Source organism: Dendrobium catenatum, unplaced genomic scaffold (assembly GCF_001605985.2).
Source record: "Dendrobium catenatum unplaced genomic scaffold, ASM160598v2 fragScaff_scaffold_133, whole genome shotgun sequence".
NCBI classification, from domain to species: domain Eukaryota; kingdom Viridiplantae; phylum Streptophyta; class Magnoliopsida; order Asparagales; family Orchidaceae; genus Dendrobium; species Dendrobium catenatum.
Genome location: NW_021318595.1, coordinates 5,559,057 through 5,584,741, shown reverse-complemented (window position 1 = coordinate 5,584,741; position 25,685 = coordinate 5,559,057). Strand labels below are relative to the sequence as shown.

Here is a 25,685-nt window from a genome sequence, read left to right as displayed (position 1 = left end):
TAAATATCTGATAATTTATTTTATTATACAACAACAAACGACACATCAAGCCTTTATCCCACTACGTGGGGTCGGCTACATGAATCCTTTTTCTCCATTGTGTCCTATTAAAAATCAAATTATCGTTTAAATCTAATAAATTTATTTTATTATCTAATAATTTAATTATTTTTTCTGATAATTTTGTATTATTATCAATGAGTTTAGATGTGGGGAGATATAATTCCATCTGAATATAAAATATATTAGAATATTTGTATATAAATATTTTCTTGAAAATTAATATTCTCAACATATTATTAAATATTGTATTAAAAAGTAAATATATATTTATCATTATTTACTTTAATATAATAATTATTTCTTTATTAATATAAAAAAATTATGCCGGTGTACTCTTCATGATGAAATCGGTTAAGTTTTTATTTAACTTTTATCATGACACAATGAAGAAAAATGATTCATGTAGCCGACCCCACGTAGTGCGACAAAAGTTTGATGTTATTGTTGTTGTTGTGCTCAAATCTGTCTTACCAAAAATTTAAAATTTATTTCCACCAATTGGCTAGAGAAGAAGAAGCGTTTGATCGCATAAAAATATTTGTAGTCACATGGTCATTAATTTTCCTTGTAACAAAGCACTGGAGTTTAACTTCCTCTTTCCTGAGAAATGTTTTTCAAACAAATGAATGCTTCTGCGTCTTTCAAGAGGAAGCACTGCAATACAAGTCATTTCATGAGAATAGAAACCACCTTAAAACTACCAACACAAGTCTCGACAATCTCATGTGACAGCCTCAGCCTAACATTTTGATCATAGAATGGTGACCACCTCACAAGCAAGAGATCTGTGTCAGTATCAGATCAGTAACCACCAAAAAAGAAAAGCAAAGCAAAGCTTCGAGTAAGGAAACAAAGTAAGAATCACCAGTAATAAATGGTGACAGCCAAGAATGGAAGGAAAGAGTAGATATTGAAAGCTTACAGCTGTTCTCTAATGTCTGATTCTGAGAAATCCTCACACCTGGCCACAAAACCCTCCCTCCCTCCCTCTATTCTTCTCTTTAATCCCTCTTCTCTTACTTCCTTCTTCTTCATCCTTTGGTTTTGAAAGCAATCACTTTCTGTTTTTACTTTCACTTCAGCAAATGATGATCTGTTTCTACTACACCATAAGGAGAAGTAGGGTAATAAATGTTCAGCTCTCTGTGTTGTTTCTCCTATTAGCCACAGCGAATCAAGAGAGATTTTTTGCTCAAGGTAAGAGCCTTATTTGAATAAGTTAATAATCTATTACACATGGTAATAACTAATAAGAATGGTTGCAATGCAGGTAGATCTATGTTCATGCAAAAGGAACTTAGCAAGGTGAAGTTTATTGATAGATATACTTAATATCATCTTCTTTTTGGGATAGCCATTTTTTTTAGAGTTTGTTCGAGCTTTTTGAAGGTAAACGGTTGAATTGCAGGAGGATGAAGGCAATGGGATGGTGAAGGAGAGTTTCATGATTGGTTCGAGACCGCCGAGGTGCAAAGGGATTTGTCTTAACTGCGGCCCCTGTGAGGCAGTTCAAGTTCCTGCAACTCCGCAGGAGAGAAAATCTGTAGGGCATTCTAACGTGAACATTAATGGAAGAGGAGATGAAAGCTCCAATTACAAACCCATGAACTGGAAGTGTAAGTGTGGAAAATTCATCTTCAATCCTTGAGTTTTAAGTGAGAGGTATGACTTTGGCACTTAATGATCATCAGATGTGAGCAGAAGATACTAAGGAATGTATTAATGCGAGCAATTCTCATCAATTTATAGGCCTTTTTTGGTTAATTCTTTGTCTAGGTTTTGTAAGAGAGGTATCTTTGATTTGAGAAATGACAGAATATTGAAAACTGGCGTTGATATTGAGCCTAATTTATTCAAAGACTTCGATTCTGTGAAAATGCAGGTACAATGGAAGGGAGGACAAACATGTCATTTCACTCCTGGTCATTTTTTCAGTTACCATTTTTTTTGGTCATTTGATTATGCTCGTTTTTAAATATCAGTTTTCTTTTTAAGTTTTTCAAGATGATATGCTGCTTTTCTTTGGAAAAAAATTAGAAGGCATCACATTATCATAAAAAAGTTATGGGCTTAAAAGGCAATAGATTTAAAAAAAAAAAACAGCTAAATCAAGGCATATAAAATATCTTCAGTCGAATTGCATACCATCGTATTTTGTCCATCATTCGCTACATTTGAACTTCAAATCTCATATTAAAATTCGATATGTGAACATTATGACGCTAATATTGGCGTCGGATTGTTCACCTACGTCGAAATATTAGGTTGATGAATTTGCTGAAGACGAGCGCAAAAGATGAGAGAGATTGTTACCTTCGTAGGAAGCACGCGAAAGCATAAAGAAATGCAATTATATTAGAGATGAATTATAACATTTTAAAGTTTAATAGCATTTTAGAATGAAAATTGAGTTTTTCGGCTGGAGATGCTCTAAGAGTAAAAAAAAATGTCATGTTGAAACCTTCATTATATTTTTCAACATTTTGTCCTCCAATTGTTTGGTCTTTTAAATAAGATGAACAGCATTGAGTGACAAAAATCATATAAGAAATTACTAAAATAAACGTTGAAAATTTCATAAATTTTTATTTTTTTTGCAATAATATACTTTTCAAAATTTGGAAAATCCGCATTTAATCCAAAATTTCCACATTTACAAATCTCTCTTGCTTTCAAAGTTACAAATACACAATTTTTCTTACATTCAAGAAGTCAAAACCAGTAATATTTCGAAGTATCGGCAATTATAAATTCTCTCATTAGATGTCAAAGGAAAAGATATCAATCATAACAACCTGTCCTGAGCCTAGACTAGAGCTTGTTTCCTAGTGCTTTTATTGCAGCAAGGACATTTCTGGATGAATTACAGCATCTCTGCTGTACGGGAAGTATAGTCCATGCAACAAGCAAGATTCATCAAAGAGATATCCTATGGCACTCTTAGAGCGGAGAAATGGGACATAGCTCTTCGGATGTATCGAACGGTATCAAGTCTCAGAATCGAGCTATATCGAGCCGTGGTATCGAATTACGGTACAGTAAAAGAGTGACGTATTTTTTCTTAGAGTGAAAATCCTGTAAAATTTAACAGAGTTTTTTAATTTCTCTTTAGATATTGTTAGTCATTTACTACAAGCCTTTCATGGTAAATCAATATATTTTTTTAGAGATAATATTGTGGAAAAAATGAAGGGTATATATCTGAATATGCCAAAGGTTTAGCTCAATCTATCTCGGTAGAAGAAAGATTACAAGTGTGTTTGTTGAAGATCAAGGTGCACCCCTCAAGAATTGAGGGTCATTTTGTCTAGTTCCAAGTTGCACTGTCCATGAATTCTAGGGAGACTCTAGCAACTCTTCGGAAACTTTCCTAATTTGTTACGACCTTGTTAGGTTCATAGTGAACTTGTCATACTCATGAACCCAAATGCTGCTTGTCACACAACGAGCAAATTCAGAACTCATCACTCGGCCGGCCCAATCTACACTAACCACTCGACGCACCCACTTGCCGCTCATCACTCATGCATTCCTCGGCAGGCCCACTCATCATTTCATACTTTTTACTTGACGGGCCCACTCGCAACTCGTTGCTTGGCTGGCCCATTCGTCACTCTTCACTCAAAAGGTTTACTTGCCATTCTTCACTCAATAGGCTAATTAGTCATTGGTCATTCAGCATGTCCACTATTTAATTGTCACTCGGCGAGCCCACTCATCACTAAACAAGCCCACTTGCCACTCTTCACTCTGAAGGCCCACTCACCACTCTTCACTTTGAAGGCCCACTCACCACTCGTCACTTGATCGGCCCATTCGACTAGTGATTGTCCATCGTTAATTATTCATATATATTAGCCCAAAATTTTGTAAATTAATTAGTCATTGGTCATTCAACATGTCCACTATTTAATTGTCACTCGGCGAGCCCACTCAACAGGCCTACTCACCACTCTTCACTCTGAAGGCCTACTCCACATGTTAATTATATATATATATATATATATAAAGGATCACAACACAATTTCAAAGGAAGTCATCTAGAAGCACTTTTTTAAGACATTTAGGCTAACTAAGACAAACTCACAAACACATCATATAAGCAAGCTTCAAACTATGACCTTTTATTTGATAGCCAAAACTCCCAAACAACAAATCAAGATGAGCTTCATAATAAAATCCTTAAATCCTCTCTTTCTATTTCTTTCATTTTTTTTTTTCTCTCTTTTATCTCCTACAGACAATACAGGATTCAAAAGGAGCCAACGAATTAGTAAAAAGTCTCCACAAGAACATCTGCCATAGCATAATTTGGCACATTTGTTATTGCCTTTTTTTTTTTAGCTTCGCAATGTTAAAATAACATCTCAATAACCTATCATGCATGCATGCAAGAAGTTCGAAATAAACTTAAAATGTAGCAAACTAATAAACTTGTTATCGAGTACTCCAAAGTTCGGACAAATATTGAAGGAATCATGAAAAATAACTAACATATGGACACGATAGCTACTCTATTATATTTAGCCAAAAGCAATCAATGATGCCTGACTTACAGGTAGGGCCAACAAGCCAGGCTGGGCTTGCTGTTAAAGTAAGGGTTCCATCATTGATTTCACAAGGACTAGGTTTATCCTGACCCAATTTCTCTCCCAGAAAAAGCATAAATTACAGAAATATGTCTATACATGCTAACACTATCAACTGATACAGCTAATCTTTGGATTTATGCTATAATTCTGTAATGAATTTTAAGAGTTAACTTAAAAAGAAGTTGAAGAATTACAGTCCTAAATCATTTACTTCCACAGTCACAACAAAACTGGAACCAAGCAATGAACACGCCAATAAAATGAGAAATCTACAATCTGCTAAGCAAGTAAATAATATAATTACATTTAATCCTAGAAGTCAAGGAGGCATTTCTCATAGGTCCATATTTTTAACGGTTGATTTTCTTAGAAGCCTTAGCATTTTCTATTGAAATAGTTTGACTATATATATATATATATATTAGAAGTCCTACGACCAATTTATTCTGGAATGATAATAAAACCAGGGTTTTGGATTGTAGGACAATCAAATCACCATTCTCTCATGCTTTGAAATTAAGAAGAAATAAAAATACATATTGAGGTACTTCATAACTTAATCAACTACTGGAGAAGCAATCAGCAATGGTCTAACTAGCAAATAGTCCTCGCTAGCTCTGTGACTTAAACCTTCACAATGAAAACCCGATATTCCGATTTCAACACACTTCTAAACGAGATGAAAATACCTCTATATATAAGAAGGCTTTAGCTCCGACCACTAGAGCATGTGTGCTTGTGAGATCACCAAAATGGTGAGTTGGGTCATCATCTTTTTCCTTTTTTTTTTTTTTTTTTTGAGTTCGGTCATCCTTGCTCAAGCTCGCCTTCGTTAGGGCTAGGTCAAGGACCATTACTACACAACGTTGTGCACATACAAGCCCACACTACCAGCTTCTTACAGTCCATGCGAGCTCATATGTGGACCATCTCTTTTATAACATATCAAAATTCTTAACTATCGAGATATTCTCCACTTTGGCCCAAGGGCCTCATGGTTTTGTCTTGTTAGAGTAACTTTCCAAGAGGTCGCCCATCCCAGGATTTCTCCAGGATGAGTACGTTCAACTATGGAGTTTCTTAATGAAATTTCAACCATCACATCAAAAGGTGCTTCGATGTTGAAGTGTTTAGTTTCTTTTTACTTAAGAGGTTTCAAAATCTCACCCACTTAAGTATCTGACGTCCCCGTCAGTATCTTTATCTTGAAACCATCCACCATACAGATAGAAACATAGAGGTGATCCCTACAAGTTCAATTGGTGACTCCGACCATGTAGCACTTTGTCCTATACAGGATTCAAAAGATTGCTCACATGGCGTAGCACTTTGTCTTGTATGACACTTAATTCCTATCTTCCGACTGATGTATTGCTCTGATTCCATTTGTAACATCTCAAACTCTTAACTATCGAGATATTGTCAGCTTTCGCCCAAGGGCCTCACAGTTTTGTCTTGTTTGTGTAATTTCCCAGGAGGTCACTCATCCCAAGATTTCTCCAAGACATGCACGCTTAACTATTGAGTTTCTTAATGAAATTTCAACCATTACACTAAAATGTGCCTCTATGTTTAAGAGTTTAACTTCTTTTTACTTAAGGTGTTTCACACCTTTTATCCTTCTATGTGAGGAGTTCCCCAACATGACCTCCCACCTATAGCAAGCTTCTGTTATTGAAAATGTATCATATCATCTTAAGAGCTTTCACAAAATTATAAGTCGTGTAGAGTAAGAAAAGGGGAAAAGGGGCTAAGGAGGTGAGAATTTGAAGGAAAATATATTAGGAAAGGGGTATAAGGAGGTGGGAGAGCTTTTTTAAGGGGAAGTTTAGGGTTATTTTGTTTTATGCAGAATTTGAGTTGTGTTGTATTTTTCTTTTGTAACGGCTTCTGTAAGATCAGTCCATTGGACGGTTGGACCGGTCCAACGGGACTAGCTTACGCGAACAGAGGCAGATATTTTCGCCTCCTATACCCGCCGAACGCACGCCCAGGCGTGCGTGAGGTTTTGTTAGGGAGTTAGGAGGGAAATTTGAATGTAGGGACTGTTTAGAGATTTCCTTTTGATTTGTATGCATTAAATAGTTTGTTTTCCTAGAGTTATGGTAGCTTGAATTTGGTTGAAATTTGAGATCTCATAGGTTTTCTTTAGTCTCTAGCGGCATCTAGAGATTTGGGAGAGATCGATCCTCCTTTTGAATAGAGGATCACTTATATCTTGTTATATTCTTCCGTAGTTTGTTTAAATTACTGTTTTTCACTGGTTTTCCATTGGAATTCTGAAGATTTATTGCTGTTTTTGCTCTCTTGATAGGATTTACCTGAAATCTTCAAGTGTTTCCTTCCAGCTTCCAAGCGGCATCTAGGGTTAGCGGGAGAGACGATCTACCTCTCAAATTGATTATCGATTGTATTTTTTTTATTTATATGTCGTGTTATTAATAAAAATCAGCCACTATTCCACCTAAATCTACTATTTTTTACTTGTTTTCTATAAATTTCCTGCTGTGATTTGTTGTTTTTATATCCAAGGCGCATCATGATGATGTTCATAGAAAACCTAAAAGGTCCTATGTAGAAAACAACTCATCAAATTGGAGAAGATAGAATTAAGAAATAGTTTAAGGAATGGAAGTCTTTCTTCAATTTCACAAATCATATGTCCAAACAAACAGCTTATCAGAAACTACCATGATGGTCACTTGTAAAAAGCGTATTGCCAAATTAATGCCATCAACACAACATGAAGAAAAGAAGAGTTATAGTCTCTCTCTCTCTCTCTCTCTCTCTCTCTCTCTCTCTCTCTCTCTCTCACACACACACACACACACACACACACACACACTCATAATATTCTATTTGGCAAAATCAAACAGTGAAAAGAATTAATTCCTTCACCTGAAAATCAAACTGGAGAAAGGAATTAATTTCTTGTAAAGGAAGAAAAAAGAACAAGAAAAACCTGAGAGAGAAGAATGATAGGACACAAAGAAAAGGAGAAGAAAAGAAAGACATCATTCAAATTTATAATCAATCTAAATTTAATTTATTTCTCTCTCTAAATGTCCTTTTATCCCTCACCAAAGCACCTTAAACATCTAATTAACCATACATGGAGTAGCCCTACAAAAACAACAGTTATCTTGGTTGAAGTGATCAACTCAAGTCCACAGCCTAAAGGCATACATATCAATATAATTATTTTTCAAAATATCTCAAACTATATTACTAGCTATTCCCCACTAGCATTCGGAGTTTGGAAAGTTTCTCATTAACCTCATCATAATCAAGAATCATTTGGTATCAAAATGCAAATCCAAGCTGGTAGGTTGTGTGAAGAGAAAAAAGATAACAATGAAATCAAGAAGTGAAAATTAAAATCCCTTTAAACCCAAAATCCCATATCCAAGCCCCAAGAATAACTGACGAGGAGAAATTAAATTAATAAAACTATAAAATTTAACTAGATATATCATCAAACATATGAGTATATGATAGTAAAAACATCATCTCACACTTAGACAATTGCTACTACTAGCCATGTAGATCACAAGGGAGCTATGTAGTAACTAAGAAAGAGAAAGTACTTTTTACATTGCATCAGAATATCAGATAATGATGAAGGCCTAAGGTGAAGCATTATATCTATCATGAAGTGGAGTGTAAGAAAAAGAATTTATAAATTCTTTCCTATTTCACGAATTAAAATTTTTTAAAATATAAGAAATAAAATCAAATAAATCAACCTCTAGCATGGGGTATACAAAAGCTAACCAAACGCAAAAGGTGTGCCCCCCACCCAAGGCAATGCCTTAACTTGTGGGGCATACGCGAGACAAGAAAAAATGTCTCCTCTAACTACCTCGTGACAAGCAATTTTGCTCCATGAACTAAGGTGAGCCTGTGCTTGCTCAAAAAATATCTTTCAAATGATTGAACGAGGAGAAAAATCTACCGTGAGGCCCAACTTAATATGTTTCCATTCAAAATGGATCCAAAACTTGAGCTATTAACATAGGATGGATGAGTAAATACTAATATGGTATACAATTGGCAAGCTTGATTTTACATCTACAAGTGCACCAATGCATTTGTACAAATTAAATTATCCCGGTATGCATTGATATGTAGAACTCAGAATCATGTCTTGAATGACTGGACAAGATTCCAATGATTATTGAAGGTTCAATGTTATCCTCTCAGATATGAAGCTGAAAAATGAGTCTGAAAGTAACGACTGAGATAACGGCATGCAAAGTGTGCAAAAGCAAAATAGCATTTCATAAGCAAGCTATTGCGTTGAAATTTTTATTGGAAGAGAAATCAGCTTTTAAGAAACATATTGCCGGAATTCATAAAAACCTAAGCAAATTCTTTAGCTATTTTGAGTTGGAAGCATCATCAAAGTAGGCTAGAAGCTATAGCCAATGAAGAGAAAAATCAAACCAACAATAAACACAAAGGGCATAGATGGCAAGTTACTGATGCCAAACCTGTTGAAGAAAAGAGGCAAATGAAAAGACCAACATTTCCACTACAATCTTACAGGTCACATAGGCGTGACTGCTAGAGATTGCATCTAGAGAAGAAACCAAACATGCTTAACAAAGAGGGGACCAAAAATAAGAAGGCTCTCGTAATAAATTATAATGAATTGATGGATCTGCAAGTTGTGAAAATGATCACATTTTACCACAAAGACAAAGAACATGATCAGAAACGAAAAAACAATATGTTGCGAGTGCAACCATAGATTCTGGGAGATGAATGAACAAGATTTTTGAAATTTACTCGTGTGAGTATCATCAGACACCAAACCAAAACTACCACAAACCCAAACCCTTATGCTCCAACCTGGTTTAGGAAAGGTGAAAATTAAAGGAAAAGACAATCATTGTAAAATTTATCGATAACATAATATGGTTTGATGTGCATCATATAATCCAAGGTATCCCATACTAATTGGGGAGAGAGAACATGTATTTTTATAAGAAATGTCTATTTATAAAGGAAAAAAGAATGCATGTCTATTCAGACACTAAGGGATCTGAATGTAGTAGCCAAGAAATTCATGAACAATTGCACAACTTCAAATCCCTCTTCCTTCAAGAGGTTGCCACAACAACAGTTTCCCTTTCATCTTCTAAGAACAAGAAAAGAAGGTGCCAAAAGACGCAATCTGCAGCACAGAAATCATCCTTCACATCAGAAGCAAGTTAAGGAGCGCCACTTTGCCAATCAAGGCCTGTCTAGAAAAAGCAGCTTTGCCAACCCAAGAAACTTCGTCAAAAGAAACAACTACCTTGATAAGTCAGCCAAGCAAAGCAAGCACTATCTACTAAGTTGGAACCTGTAGAGGTAAAAATTGGTTGTTATCTAAAGACAAAAGATAAGAAGCCCCAATACGTTCATTCTAACTCTTGCTGGCAAATTCAAAAAAGTATGAAAGCCAAAGGTTCAACTATCCCACAGCCAAAATTAGATTAAAGAGACATTTTACCAGATCTTCAACTGATTTGTAGGAACAAATGAGGGAATGGGGGCATGCTCTAGGAGGCTCTCCCAACAGATGAGCTTCGTTAATCAATTATCAAATAATCATGCGTGAAATCAACAGAGAAAAACATACGAGGGACAAACCTCCCTAAATTAGGTTGCTACTAAATGCTTGATCGGGAGGACCACAAGGGTAGACCAACCCAATTAAAGAGATAAAGAAAAATTAGATAACCAAGCTTACCTGGTTGTGGCTAGATCAACTTATAGGAAAATTGCATTGAATAATGCATGAAATTATATGAGCATACCATGTTACACATGAGGCCACACAAGGGCCAATACCACCATCCCCTCTCTACCTCTTCTTTAGAACAACCCCATTAAAAAAAATTAAAAATAAATATTCCAAACATTTGGCAAACCCTTTCAAATCATTCTATTTAATTAGCATTTTCATTAATGAATTATTATGGTGAATAAAAAATTAAAATTAAATAGAATAACAATTGATTATCTAATATTTAGGAGATTCCCTCTTTCCATACTAATATCAATAGCATTAGCCACTTATCATGCATGTAATCAGTGGATACCTATAATCATGCATGAATTTAAATATAATAAATTAAAATTTTGAAATTCCTTTGAATTTTCTCAAAGACTATAAATGGACCAATCATTCCACTTGATTTTTCATAACATTTTAATGGAAAATTAATATATCCACAAACTCTCTCTCCATAGGCTCGGCACCCTCACTCTTTCTAAAAGCTATTGATACCATTTCATCTCTTTATAAGGTCTGCACCCATAGTAAGGATGGTAACTCATCTTCCCAGAAACCTGTGTGACATTTAACTTCTCCAAATGTCTACTCTAAGGATCCGACTAAAGCAAACTTCAAGTAAACACCATTTTTAAACCAAAAAATCAACATCTTGTTAGTAAATTACAGACCATTGTCAATTATTATCTCTGAATAAAAGATAAATCAACTAAATATGTTCATCAGTGTATGTTTGATTACTGAATAGGTGATTGCTTGAGCAAGCGAGGCTACTTTAATCCAAATAGAGAAATAGCCTACAAAGACTAGTAGGAATCTTCTCCCTATTTGCAAAGGACCCATGAAATCCATCAACCATAGAAGGAAAGGTTCTGAACTTGCAATTGGTTATAGCTACTGGCTCAATTGATGAAGAACCTTACCTTACACCACGCAGCTTCAGCATTTTTTAGCAAAATCTTTAACACCATACTCAAAACTTGGCCAATTGTGACCTTCCTTGAGGACCATTTGGGCTAGAATTTGTCATGTTAAACTCTAACATGAATTTCCTCAAAAACTTCTACTCCATCAGGATAAAGCCAATTTAAATTAAATTCAAAGAAGAATTGTTGAAGGAACTCTATCCAAGATAAAATATCAAGTAAATTAAATTTCTATGTACTTCTGCTTCATTTTATCTATAGGTAAAAAATGGTTCGTGCTAGCAGTCAAACTCATCAATTTGCGTCACCTCGGATTCATTAATTAATGGGACAATCAACTCTAGGAAAGTGGTTGCATGTAGACTAACATATATGGGCCAAGAGATCAACAAGTTGATTCTCTTCTCGTGACACACGTTTCACTTCAAAGTTCTCTAGCTTGGAGATTTTTTTACTTAGAGTCTACTAATGTATTTGAAATTATTTATTCACAATGGCCTAAGAGTTCAACTCCAAGCGGTAGTTCAAGTTCAACTAGAATTCCCTCAAACTTAGCTTAATTGTTGGCACCTTCAATTTTTAGTCAAAAAGCAAAGTTTACAACAATTAAAAGAGAAGCTAAAAAGCACGTTAAGTGTTACAGAGACAAGGATGCTCAGGTGAATGAGTGGATTTACACTTAGAAGCAAAATGTGAAACAAGTATATGTATATCCATGAAAAAGTTAGAGTAGCTCTAGTGCCAGATAAGATTATGTTAGACAGATCCACTGGACCGGTCCAGACGGTCCGCACGGGGCCGGCACTTCGCAACTGACGCAGGATCTCCGCCTCCTGCGGAGATCGGGCGGCCTAACCGCACATGTAGAGCTTTTTAGGAAGTTTTTTTTAGGGTTTTGAGAGGGAAATTTGAATGTAGGGATTGTTTAGGGATTTCCTTTTGGTTTGTATGCATTAAATAGTTTGTTTTCCTAGGGTTTGGGTATCTTGAATTTGGCTGAATTTGAGATCTCTTAGATTTAGGTTTTCTTTGGGCTCTAGCGGCGTCTAGAGATTTGGGAGAGATCGATCCTCCTCTCGAATTGAGGATCAATTGTATCTTGTTTGTTTTTCTTCCGTTAGTTGATTTCTTGCAATAAAATCTATTGTTTTTCTTTGATTTTAGAAGAATTTCTCGTTGTTTTACAGAGATTGATAGGAAATACTTGAGATATACAAGTGTTTCCTATCAAATTGGTATCAGAGCAAGTCTTGGGACCGTTCGTGGGCTGATTTTGGTGAAGTGTGACAGCTGATTTTTGGTCGGGAAGGGACGGAGTTGCTGTTTTTGTAATCAAAATCCGAATTTTTTGGATTTACGAAAGTTCGGTTCGAGATGGCGGCCAAGAAAGTTGATGCGCTAGAAGAAATGCTTGAAGGGGAGATGAACCAAATCAAGACAACGGTGGAGGAAAGGATTTCCTCCATGGAATGACAAGTAACCGATCTCCGGGACATGATGAAGAAAATGTTGGAAATTCACAACCAAACGGCGGCTTCCGTGGCAAAAGAGGAGAAAAGAAAAAACACGAATTCTAAAATTCGTAGGGAGGAAGATGAGGTGGAAATCGGGGAGGGAGAAAGAAGGAAACCCTATCTGGAGCCTTTCCAGAGGGAGGATAGAGGAGGTAGGTATGGGGAAAGGCATGGGTATGGAGGGATGGAGCAAAGGAGTGCTGATTGGGAACACCGGGAGGGATATTATGGTCGTCGAGGTGCAAATTTTGAAAGAAGAAGAGGGGAATTCGAAGGGGGTTTGGACTATTGCAGGGCAAGGGAAAACCGGGAGACGTGGGGTGGGCCGAACACTTGGGAGAGGGAAAGCTATGGAGGAATAAGGGGGAATGGTGGAGATCAGAAGGTGAGGAAGTTGAATATGCATATCTTAGGGGGGGCGGATGCGTATGGGTGGATCTATAAGGTGGAGAGGTACTTTGTCGTTAATGGACTAACAGAGGAGGAGAAACTGACAGCATCAGACCTATGTTTGGAAGGGAAGGCACTATCATGGTACCAGTGGCGAGACCAAAGGAGACCTATCAGGGACTGGAGGGAATTCAAGGACTGCATAATTGAACATTTCCAAACTGACCGAGGAGGAGATTTCTATGAGTAGTTCTTTGCTCTGGCACAGGAGGAATCAGTAGCAGACTACCGGGGACAATTTGAGCACCTAGCCAGTAGGGTGGAGCGATTATCAGATACGGTATTAAAAGGGAACTTCATGAAGGAGTTGAAGGCAGAGATCCGAGCAACAGTGAAGATTTTGATGCCTCGTGACTTAGGGGAGGCCATGAAGTTGGCACAGCTGGTGGAAAATCAGAGAAGTTGCATTTGATCTAGCCAAGGTTTCCCTGAATTCAGTAGTAGGGTTCACCTCGAATCATACGATAAAGGTGAAGGGGGAGATAGCAGGCATCGTGGTGGTTGTTTTGATTGACAATGGGGCTACCCATAATTTCATTTCCACTCAGGTTGTCAACCAACTGGGAGTGAAATTGGTGGACATTGATTGTTATGGGGTGATGATGGGTACAGGGAAGGTGGAGAAAGGCCAGAGAATCTGTAAATGAGTGGTGTTGATCATCCAGGGGATTTAAGTAAGAAAGGACTTTCTCCCACTAGAGTTAGGGAATGAAGTGGTTGCAAACCTTGGGGAAACCAAGGACACTTGGGGAGTACTCACAATTAAATTAATGGTGGATGGGAGAAAGGTGGTTATAAGGGGAGATGCAGAGCTATCCAAAGCCATGACATCACTTAAGATCATGGTTAGAGACATACAAGAGGTGGGGGAAGATTATCTGATGGGACTACACAGGTTGGATGCCATCAGATTGGAGGAGGGGGGGGATGTTTCTCTTTCCGTGCAGCCATTGATTCAACAATACAGTAAGGTTTTTCAGTCACCTCAAGGATGGTCACCTCTGCGGGAACACAAGCATATTTCCACCTTGAGAACAAGGTGGATCTTTGGGAGGGGGTATTGTTAGACTGGTCCACTAGACTGATTCAATCGGTCCACACGGGACCAGCACTTCGCAACTGATGCGGGATCTCTGCCTCCTGCGGAGATCGGGCGGCCCGACCGCACAAGTAGAGCTTTTTAATAAGTTTTTTTAGAGTTTTGAGAGGGAAATTTGAATGTAGGGATTGTTTAGGGATTTCCTTTTGATTTGTATGCATTAAATAGTTTGTTTTCCTAGGGTTTAGGTATCTTGAATTTGGCTGAAATTTGAGATCTCTTAGATTTAGGTTTTCTTTGGGCTCTAGCTGCGTTTAGAGATTTGGGAGAGATCGATCCTCCTCTCGAATTGAGGATCAATTGTATCTTGTTTGTTTTTTCTTCCGTTAGTTGATTTTTTACAATAAAATCTAATGTTTTCCTTGGATTTTGGAAGCATTGCTCGTTGTTTTACGGAGATTGATAGGAAATACTTGAGATTTACAAGTGTTTCCTATCAGATTAGAGAGAGCCACCTTAGATGGTTCGGTCACATAAAATGTCAACCTTCCGATGACCAGGTCAGGAGAGTAGATGTATTAAATATGTCCTATGTTAAGAAAGGTGGAGGTAGACCTCAAAAGATTTGATTAGAAAATATTAGAAATAACTTTTCTTTATTAGATATAAATGAGAATTTATCTCTTAATAGAACACAAAAGATAAAAAAATTTATGTAACCGACCCCACATAGTGGGATAAAGGATTGATGTTGTTATTATTATTGTTGTATAGTTTACGATGATTACTTATGAATACTTCAAAACTACTCAAATTTTAAACTTGTTTATTTCAGACTGCATTATTTGCATGCATGATCCAACAACTTTCTTTGAAATCTTGCTCCTTTCTTCTACATGTATGGTCAAATCTGAGAGCTAATTGCAATCCTCGACGCATGCTTGATCTTCTACGCATCGAGTTTGATCAACCACTTTATTAACCTCCCTAAATGAAAAAAGTTTTTTTTTTTTATTGGAGAATTTTCTTCAATGTGTCAACTACTAACTTCACCAAATGCCCTTACAAGTATGATCAAGTCAACTAGCTAACCGATAAAAGAATCAAAATGGTTTATTGAAAATGATCCCTAATTTTATTAAAGGACCATTTTGATCCCTCAATTCCTTAAAGAGGAACCAAAATAGTCCAATCATGGGACTATTTTGATTTTTTTTAAAGGCTTGTGGGAACAAAATAGTCCTTTAATAAAGTTGGGGACCATTTTGATCCTTTTCCTCTTGCTAACATGATAAGGGCCTAAGCAAATCTTTCCATCATTGTATAATTCAACTTGGCTACATTCAGGGTTCCGCACAGAATGAAATTTTGATGTTATTCCCACCTATGTAAACCAACACTTTACTAAATATAGATTCAATGGCTCATATTTCTATCAATATCTGTTCACCCAATTTTGGGCTATTAAGATGTGGAAATGATGACAAATATTTTTAAGTTCCAGGAATGACCTCTCACAATCTTTTATCTAATTAAACTAGTAGAGTAGTAGGATTTATCCAGAGCTATGAATATGAAGCACTTCTCTTACCCGATCATGACATAAATTGACTTAGATAATTTCCCAGTCAGCTTATGTAATGCATTCACCAACCAAGGTGAGTTCATCTATAAAATCACTCGAACTTTAATCAAGTTGGCATTCCTTCATCCAAAGAAATAATATTCTCTTGAAAATTTCACAAGCTCGTGCCAAAGACATGATGGAATTCAACCTAATTTTACACCTCCCGAAAGTTTCAGAAGTCTTAGAAAAATTGAAGATGATCAATCAGATTCTAAGTTTTAACAAGCTCGTCGCGAGATCTAAAGATTTTGTTCATCAATCTCTAGTGCACTGCGAATCTGTGATAACATTCTTTAGTTTGAATAACATCACTTTGTAGCAAAATATGCTTGTATTAACAGTGAAGAGTGTTTTCTCTTCATTGAACAAGTGCATCTTTATTTGATGATAATTTGGCAAAGTGACAAAAAATAAATAAATATAGGATATAAAACGAGTATAAATGCTCAACAAATGATATGAATCTTTGGGCCAATATCATCCAATTTGATGAAGTTGGCACACATCTTCTATTTCCATTCACCTTCTTTACCATGACAATGTTTAAAACCAAGTATGGTGAAAGACTTGGGGGAAACAGTTTCACCTGAAAAAAAGAAGTATGGTGAAAGACTTCTCAACTGAAACTCCATCCAACAATTTGCGGACTTCCATTCACATTGCTTCCTTCAGCTCTTCTATAAATCTTTTCTTATTTTCCTTGATAACTCTACGTACAATGCATGGATTAAACCCATAACAAGTAACATCCAAATCCACTTACAGCATCTTAAAAGATGCTCAAGCTATGATATCCAAGTTACCTCGTAAAAAAGTAATTATTATTTTAACAACTTCAAGGTAATGAGCTGAAGTGTAAGATCTAATCAAAATCTCCCTCTACCATAAGCACTTCGATAACTTCTTCAACTGCTATGGTCCCTCGATTTTTCATTCCTGTGCTGAGAATGCTTAAATGTTGTTTTCAAAGAGTCTTCAAGTAACACTTTTGAGAATGAATCAAATTTCCCCTAATCAAATCACACCTTATGTTAGGAACTTCATGGCCAAGTTCTTGTCGACATGACAGCTTGAAATCAATTGAAGGTAGTTTGACGGTAATAACGTAGCAAATGAGGCTCTCAATACAATGAAATCAATCTACCTTGATTGAAGAGACCTATAGTCTCCTCCAAGGAATGGAAGAGTAATTATTCTTTCTGATATTCATTTAACTCTTGAGAGATAAATATAGACACTTTTGGAGGTTTATGATTCTAGTCAACAAGTTTAGCTTGTAAATCAAATTATAGAATCGTATATTCATGAAACTTCTCATATAAATCTCTTTTTTTTTTGTGGAAAACTTAAAAAATGCTTATTGTTGATTTCACCACAAGAAAAAAAAAAATCTAACTGATCAGAAGATCTTAAAAAATGATGGGTGAAAGCGATAGAGTGAGGTTTACTTTATTATATGGGCCTTAAGTCTAGCTCCCCCAATGATTGCGTCAATCATCTCAGCAATCCTAATTTTGCTTGGGCTAGTATTTTTTAGCACTACCACCTTCTCTTGACGTCTATCAGCCACGAACTCTTTTATATGTTCCTCTTTGAGCAGAGCAATCAATGTGTTGAGATGCCGACAATCATCAATATCATGATTGTTTATGTTAAGATTGAAACAGAATTTACTCGTACTTTCACTTGGAGCTTTCTTCATTAGATTTTATCATTAAAAAAAACTTCATTCCCTAAATCGTGGACATGTAAATATCAAGCACTTCAACCTTGACAACAGATCTTTACACTCAGTCACATAAGCACAGAAAGTGTTCAAAGAACTTATTTCTAAGTGAGCCTTCCCAACTGATGAATCTCACTCTATCTCATGAGAACCCCAGCATTATCGCTCAACAATCCCCTTTCTTCTCCTGAGAGAGGCCGACAATATTTACAAAAAAGCATTAGATGAGTTTAACATTATTAGTATCTTATTGATGTTCATATATTTATCAACCTTTTGATGAAGATCCAATTTAATTGAGGAATATTGGCTACAAAAAAACTAGATTAAGCACTTCTTTAGCTGAAGAACGAGCAAAGCATATACAACTAATGGATTCGCATTCGTAACTTCAAGGGCTATTCTGGTAAATCAAGATATGTAATTTTTGAGTGATTTCTTCACACCTTGTTTGATAAAGAGAAGTGCATTTGAGTTGTGGGATCGTAATAGGCTAATGAGCTCATTGTGTGATCCATTTCCTACAAAATGCTTTTAGAATTTTAGGAAAGGAATGTAGTGTAGCATGGAGTTCCAAAGGTATACTAAGATGAGATCTTATAGATTTCTAACTACATTTTACTTAAATGTTGATGGATTTTGGTTTCCCATGGGCACATCCGATTCTCGATTAGAGATATCATTACACTCTTGATTAGTATAAGATTAGCTTGTATCCAAGGATTAGATGCGGATAGATGATCAACCAATTAATATTCATGATTTCATTGCTCTTGGTTAACCTGGTCGATCCAATCTATCAATGATGGAAGGGATCAAGAAATAATGTCATATAGGAAATATGATAAGAGTCATAAGTTACCTCTAATCAAATATCCTAAGTGGCAGTATGCTAAAGGGTGTAGTCCTTCAAAATAATGCTCAAAATTTACACGAAAGACCATGATTTAGAGGATTAAGGATGTGAGAATGGAAGGTGAGGCACAATAAGCTTGATCAATTCATATCAAAATTAGCTCAGAAGCATGACTCATAGCTGAGTGCAATAAAAGTACTGGTACATGATTTTCTCTCTCTTATATGCATTGGCATAACCAATTTAGTTGTTTATGATAAGCTTAAGCTTACATGATGAGAATGCACCCAAGGAAATGCTAGGTTAATAGCCACAAAAAATTACACAAAAATGGGAAACCAAATGCACAAACACAAACAAAAAGATATTTACATGCTTTGATGAGATCAACCTACGTCCATTACAAAAAGACTAGATAGTTACTAAACTTCAACCTATGTCCATTATATATATATATGAAAATATTACACTTCATATAAATAAAAACAAAGATAACACTTAATTTATGTCACCAACAAAGAGAAAATGCAACCATCTATTGCAAAGACAATGGCTGGACATGGAGAAGGAGATATAACTGTTATAGTTACTAGTCCCATACTCTATTGCATTAAGTTCAATCAAAAGCTCATCTTATTTATGGAACTAAAACTACCATCACCTCCTCGAAGAAGTAGAAAATATCCCCTCAACAAGCATCATAAAAACTCTTCTATCGATTAACACCACATGTGCTCTCTCTCCTTTTCTTTATATGATTGTGATTGTGGGCTGATCTTCAACACCAAGCAACTACCTCTTATAATAATTAGAGGTGGTGAGTTAACAAACCGGTAAAGATTAGTTAGATGCTGGTATGTAAATATGATTGTACATGTTACATCAAGGGTGGTGTATAAAGAGAGGTAAGTAAGAAACTTATACAGGTTGGGTATAGAAATTTATCTCCACATCTTAGCAATAACCCATTTGCAGATAGAATTTCTAAAGTATCTAACTTAATATCCAGCGCCTAAACAATTCTCTATATCGTGCCTCCATATCATCATTTCAAGATAATTTAACGAGTACCACTTTTGTGAGCATATCAGTGGAGGAATAGCCCTCACTAGCGTATGATTTCATAAGGTCCTGCCTTCTTAAAAGTTCATATAAGGGGCCTTTCAGGATTTAGATATACCAATACTTTATCACCTAATTCAAATTTTGTATGTTTCCCTTTCACATCAACAAACTTATAATTAAAATAAATAATAATTAATTTCCAGCAAATATCTTTATGCCGCATCCTGATTTATACTAATAATGATTTATAACTCATTATTAGATGATGATATGACAGAAATTAAACAAAAAAAAAACAAACCATAAATATGATATGCCTATATATATATAAAGACAACCTCTTTAAGGAAAAATAATCCAAATCACTTCAATATTAATTGGGATTAATTCTGCAGTGCTAGGTTTGACTGAACTTCATATTTCTCCATAAGATTCTCTTCATGAGTTTGCACATCTAGGAACCAAAAAACTATAACAAAATAAATATTAATTTGAACATTCATCATAGAATAATAGAAATAAATAATATCCCAAGAACTTTCTAACAATTAGCTAAATTGATTTATGAACTATGCAGACATAATTTGTTCTCTTTTACATTCAGAAATCACTTTATTAGTCGATCAATTGACTCATCAACCATGGTAGACATTATTTGTTCAGCTTTAAATTTAAAAGTAGATTAAATTACGGATAGAAGCTTTTACTCACAATCAAGATTAGATTAATATTATAATTGCAATTTAGATTATGATATGATCGCAAGCTCACTTTCAATTTCTATTTGAGACTTAAATTAAAATTTCCTCTTATACTCAATTTTGGGGGCTTTAACTATTACTCAATAATGAATTCATGCACATGAACATGCGTGAATGTAGGTGCATAATGAGTTTCAACAATATCAAAAGAATCCATTTGTAAATGTAAATATTTATCTAATTCAACTTCAAAAGGATAATCATGAAAAAAAATTTCTTCAAATCTATTCTATCAATATATGTTTAACATGACGACCACACATAGTGGGATAAAGATTTGTTATTGTAATATATGTTTAACGGACTTTGAAGGAGATGGTAATATCTTCCTTGATAAACCTTAATTACATGAGCGAATTGCCCTAAAACAATGATCATAATATGCTTCAATATTAAAAGATCTAGATAAGCCTCGAATAGTACTTTTTTGTGAATTGTAACATAATTCACTCATAAATCTTGTGTGGGGATTCAAATGAAATAGATAATGGCAACAAAATAACATCAAGTTTAATGATTTATAACTACAATACTCATAAACCAATCTTAATATTCATACACAATGTTCACTTTCTTATAATACATAAATTGTTCATGTAGTTGATCCGCATATTCACGAAATAATATATATTTATTTTCTAAATCTTCGAAATTATCAATCCTCTATGGAAATTTCCTAAGATTATATCTCTAATCGAATGTAGGAGTGTAGAAAATGCGTACAATTCACACCAAACAATAATGAAACACCCATCAAATTTTAAAATTTTATAAGAAATTTAAGACTGAATAAAACCATTTAGAGATTTAAAGTTACACAAGAAAAAGAAAAGCAGATATATAATATACTTGAAAGAATCTCAATCTTGCACATAGAATCAATCAAAGTATTTAGTTGAAAAGAACAAGGATAGAAATCACCAATTAGAAGATCAAAACCCCACGCTGGTTTAAGGAGAAACATCCACGGAAAGTTATCATCGAGACTTGCACTGCTAAAAAAATTTACAACCAACAACAAACTCAAGTTTGAGAGAAAACAGAGAAAACAACATTTTTTATTAAATAATTCTTAAAAAAATACATGCCTTGAGGTTCAATTTTTACCTAAAATGACCCACAATTAGTAGTTTTTAATAATCCTCAAAATTCTGATTAAAAAAAGCAATTTTCAATGCAACAATCTTAAATTTCAGCTAAAACGACAATTTCGAATTTCAGCACCAGCAAAGACAAATAAATTTTCCTTGATTTTAAACAAATCACAGAAAAGGAAACTAGCACAACTGAACACTGAAGCACATGGAACAGAGGATCCCAGATAATCGGCAACAGACGATTTTAAACAGCAGCAATTACCAAGTCCAGCTACAGTGGGATAGCTATAGGTGGGAATCTGCCAATGGAATATAATTATATAATTAACACAACAAGGAAATAGTTACGAATGTAAAACTCCATGCAATAGCAAAGCTTCGGCTCCTGCTACAATGCAGAGCTTGATGGAAGGATTAGACATCATACCTCTCTTCAATCCATCGAGGAAGTCTCAATCACTAGATCTTCAATGTTCCATCCAAAAGTCCAAGGTTTTAGTTGTCATAATATGAGAGCTAAATACTTACAATAGGAAAAATAATCTCAGTTTTTGCAACTAACCAGGCTCATGCACGTGTTATATTGGATAACATTACCTTCTGAAGCATGCATTTAACGGAAATAAATCTGATCTCAAGTCTAATATAGGCTTCAGAAAGTACGGCATTTTTGTAGAGAACAACAGAAATAATTTGAGCCAACGTAAAGCAACATGGAAGGGATAAACAATACTTGTATCGTCTAAGGAACATCTGAAAAAATTAATTAGAATAAAGATGGTGGTATAAATATTGATATAATTCAATTAGCATTCAAGAGGAATAGCAACTGCCAACTAGGAGTGTTAGAAAATTGCTTTAAATACAAAGAATAAAATGATTATCAGAATCTATGTAGTTGAAAATCTTTAATTTGCTGAGAAAGAATTGGAAGAACTCTACAGTCACACTTTTTGAATGACTAGATCAGGAAAGAAATTATACATATAATTCTTATCTGACTGTGTGAGATATTTGTACGATAAATAAGATCTCCATCCATTTTCCATAAAAAAAGGATCTCCATCCTCTTTAGTAGATGATTATTAAAAGACCTAATAAACTAGGTGTCTCTCATTGGTCATCATGGGCGGATCCCCCGTGTACTCAGGGTAGGCATTTGCCCACCCTATAAAAAAATAATATTTAGAGGGGATATTTTGGAATATTTTGGGTATTTTGCCCCCTAAAAATCTTGTTTGTCCTAATTTTATCAATCCTAAACGTCCTTGTCCATCCGACAGAAAGAAAATTTTGTCCACCCTTAAAAAAAGAAACTGGATCCGCCTCTGTTGGCCATCCCCAGCGCAGCACCAACACAATTAAATACGTTATTTCTATGAGATACTCACAAATTCCTGATCAGGACATAAAATTTGCTGTCAATGGGATCAGCATTTAATGTATCACACTTAATTTTCACAACAATTGACTCATACGCCTGCCTAATCTTGCTCCCAATCAAAAGAAAGGGGCCTTGGAGCAATCGTGTGGTTCCCCCTCCATTTGGATCATAGAGGTCACAAGTTTGAATGCTTTCTACAATACAAAGATAAGTATGCATACATGAACCTTCCCTTTATCTTTATGGCAGAAGTTTTGTACATTGTGTGTTACCATTATCAATCTAACCACACAAAAATCAAATAACCATCTCTAAACCATAATTTTGACTCAATAACACATCAAACAAGATTTCATGTAGGGGGTACAAAATCAGGCAATAAGCCAATCCCATGCGATTTGGCAAACCTTTTCATGAACCTAGAACCCACTGCCATAACCAACTAAAAAGCTTTATCCATGCAGACAGCTACCTCTAAAAAGCATACTGGTTAAACTTTTCCTCTTTTAAAGGTGAATAGCATGAACTGAGAAGATCCTTTCTTTGTAAAGAAAAGAAATGCATGACAATATGTCATAGCCATCCTTCCAGAGAAAATGAAGATGAACCCTAGTTTCCAATGAGGTTTAATACAACAGCACAAGTTCAATTAAAAGAAATAATACAATAAAGCAAAGGAACTAAGAAAGAGCTATAATCAGGATATCTTTTGACTAATATTTCTGCTACGTAAATATGTAATGCATCAAAAACATTAAATTTAGTAGAGAATTCCCAAAGTATACAGCAAAATTAAACCAAATTGACAACCAACCTGCCAGCGATTCCCAAAAAAACTAGGCAGAAATTGCCAAATTAGAAAATATAAAGCCGTGATCCCTTTATTTATAGTGCCGATAAGAACTAAAGTCGCCAGTGGTTATAGTCACATACAGCAAAACAAAAACTAATTGAACAAGACCAATACATATTTTGTATGCACATTCCAACAGAAAAATCTAAGAAATCAATACATATTGTGCATTGTCCTATTCACAAAATTCAGCATAAGAGAGTTATTAAAAGATGTGCATCACAAAAAAGCTTACAGAGAGCAAAGCCCTCCTTTCCATATAGACCAGTCTGTCTGCTCTTCATCATCCTCTTTACTCATTATTCCAATTCTCCTAAAGCCATGTGTTCTCTTATATCACAGTACCCACACCGATCAAGTAAATCTCAATGTTGTGACCACTTTATTTTTTGGATATCAACCCCTTCCTTATCCAACTCATAAAGAGGGCTCATATCTCTCAGTTTTTTAACTGTATGAACTATAAACTTTATGGTATGATCGATCTCTGCTTCAGTGGTAAACCTACCAATCCCAAATCTTATCGAAGTGTGAGCCATGTCCTCGTCTACTCCAAGCGCTCTTAGCACATAAGAAGGCTCGAGACTGGCGCTAGTGCATGCGCTCCCGCTAGAAACAGCCACCGCTTGTAGTCCCATAAGCAAGCTCTCACCTTCAACAAAAGCAAATGACAGGTTCAAATTTCCAGCATAACGATGTTCGATGCTCCCATTCACCACCACTCGATCCAGCTTCTCCCTAATTCCTTTAAGAAGCCTCTCGTGCAAAGCCGCAATCCGACGGCCATCATACTCCATCTCCTTCATGGCAATCTCGCAGGCCTTGCCAAAACCGACAACAAGCGGCGTAGGCACAGTGCCGCTGCGGATGCCACGCTCCTGACCGCCTCCGCTCATCTGAGGTTCAACCCGGATCCTCGGGCGACGGCGTAGGTAAAGTGCGCCAACACCCTTTGGACCATAAATCTTGTGCCCGCTGAGCGACATCAGGCCTATCCCCATCCTTTCAACGTCGATGGGGATCTTTCCTAGAGCCTGAGCAGCATCAGTGTGGAAGGGGACGCCCTTCTCCTTGCAGATTTTTCCGATCTCCTCGAGAGGTTGCACGACGCCGATCTCGTTATTGACTGCCATGACAGAGACGAGCCCGGTGTCGGGTCGGATGGCTGAGGCAAGGCGTTCGAGGTCGACAAGGCCGTCAGAACGAACGGGGAGGTAGGTGACATCGAAGCCCTCCTGCTGTAGGTGGCGACAAGAGTCGAGGACGCACTTGTGTTCCGTCTGGGTGGTCACGACGTGCCTCTTCTTGTCGCGATAGAAACGCATGACGCCCTTGACGGAAATATTGTTCGACTCGGTGGCTCCCGAAGTGAAGAAAATCTCCTTAGGGTTTGCGCCGACGAGAGCTGCAACCTGCGTGCGGGCGGATTCGACGGCCTCTTCGGATTCCCAACCGTAGAGGTGGGTGCGGGAATGAGGGTTTCCGAAGCGTGCGAGGTAAAAGGGGAGCATAGCGTCGACGACGCGGGGATCTACGGGGGTGGTGGCTTGCATGTCGAGGTAGATGGGGCGGCCGGAGATGCGAACTCCCTTCATCGTGATGATGCCTTCCTCGTCGGCGTCTACAGAATTGGTGTGAGGCGAGGAAAGTTCGGCGGTGGCGAGAGAAGCAGCAGAGGAGGATGAGAGGGGACGCGACGAGAGAAAGATGCGGCGGACGAGGCCAGCGGCGGAAGGGAGGAGCTTCGGGAACATGGCCTTTGGAGTCATTGATCGGAGGAAAGTGAACGAGGATGTAGTAGTGGTGATGATTCAAGAGGGGAAGCTGGTGCGGGATTTGGACGCGTTGGTTTGCTTGTACCCTAACAATTAAACTACGGTGCAAAATTAATTTATGGTTTTTCCTTTCTAGCCAAAATACCCAAAAATATCTCCCAATTTATGGTTT

General features: G+C 36.4%; 2 protein-coding genes across 2 annotated transcripts; one reads left to right on the top strand and one right to left on the bottom strand.

Moving 5' to 3' along the window:
• Positions 1–1,299: 1,299 nt before the first annotated feature.
• On the top strand, positions 1,300–1,711 carry LOC110107251 (EPIDERMAL PATTERNING FACTOR-like protein 2). Its single transcript, XM_028699109.1, has 2 exons — positions 1,300–1,368; positions 1,472–1,711. Exons 1-2 carry the CDS (start codon positions 1,300–1,302, stop codon positions 1,709–1,711), a joined length of 309 nt encoding a protein of 102 aa, XP_028554942.1.
• Positions 1,712–23,740: 22,029 nt separating this feature from the next.
• On the bottom strand, positions 23,741–25,617 carry LOC110107158 (cysteine desulfurase, mitochondrial). Its single transcript, XM_020837337.2, has one exon. It carries the CDS (start codon positions 25,505–25,507, stop codon positions 24,104–24,106), a length of 1,404 nt encoding a protein of 467 aa, XP_020692996.1. The 5' UTR covers positions 25,508–25,617; the 3' UTR covers positions 23,741–24,103.
• Between the last annotated feature and the right edge of the window lie 68 nt (positions 25,618–25,685).

Bases quoted from the DNA above. Each gene is read 5' to 3' on its own strand.
- LOC110107158 (XM_020837337.2), bottom strand. From the start codon at position 25,507: ATGACTCCAAAGGCCATGTTCCCGAAGCTCCTCCCTTCCGCCGCTGGC.
- LOC110107251 (XM_028699109.1), top strand. From the start codon at position 1,300: ATGGTAATAACTAATAAGAATGGTTGCAATGCAGGTAGATCTATGTTC. The intron at 1,369-1,471 runs GTGAAGTTTATT...GTTGAATTGCAG, and splicing joins TGCAAAAGGAACTTAGCAAG to GAGGATGAAGGCAATGGGAT.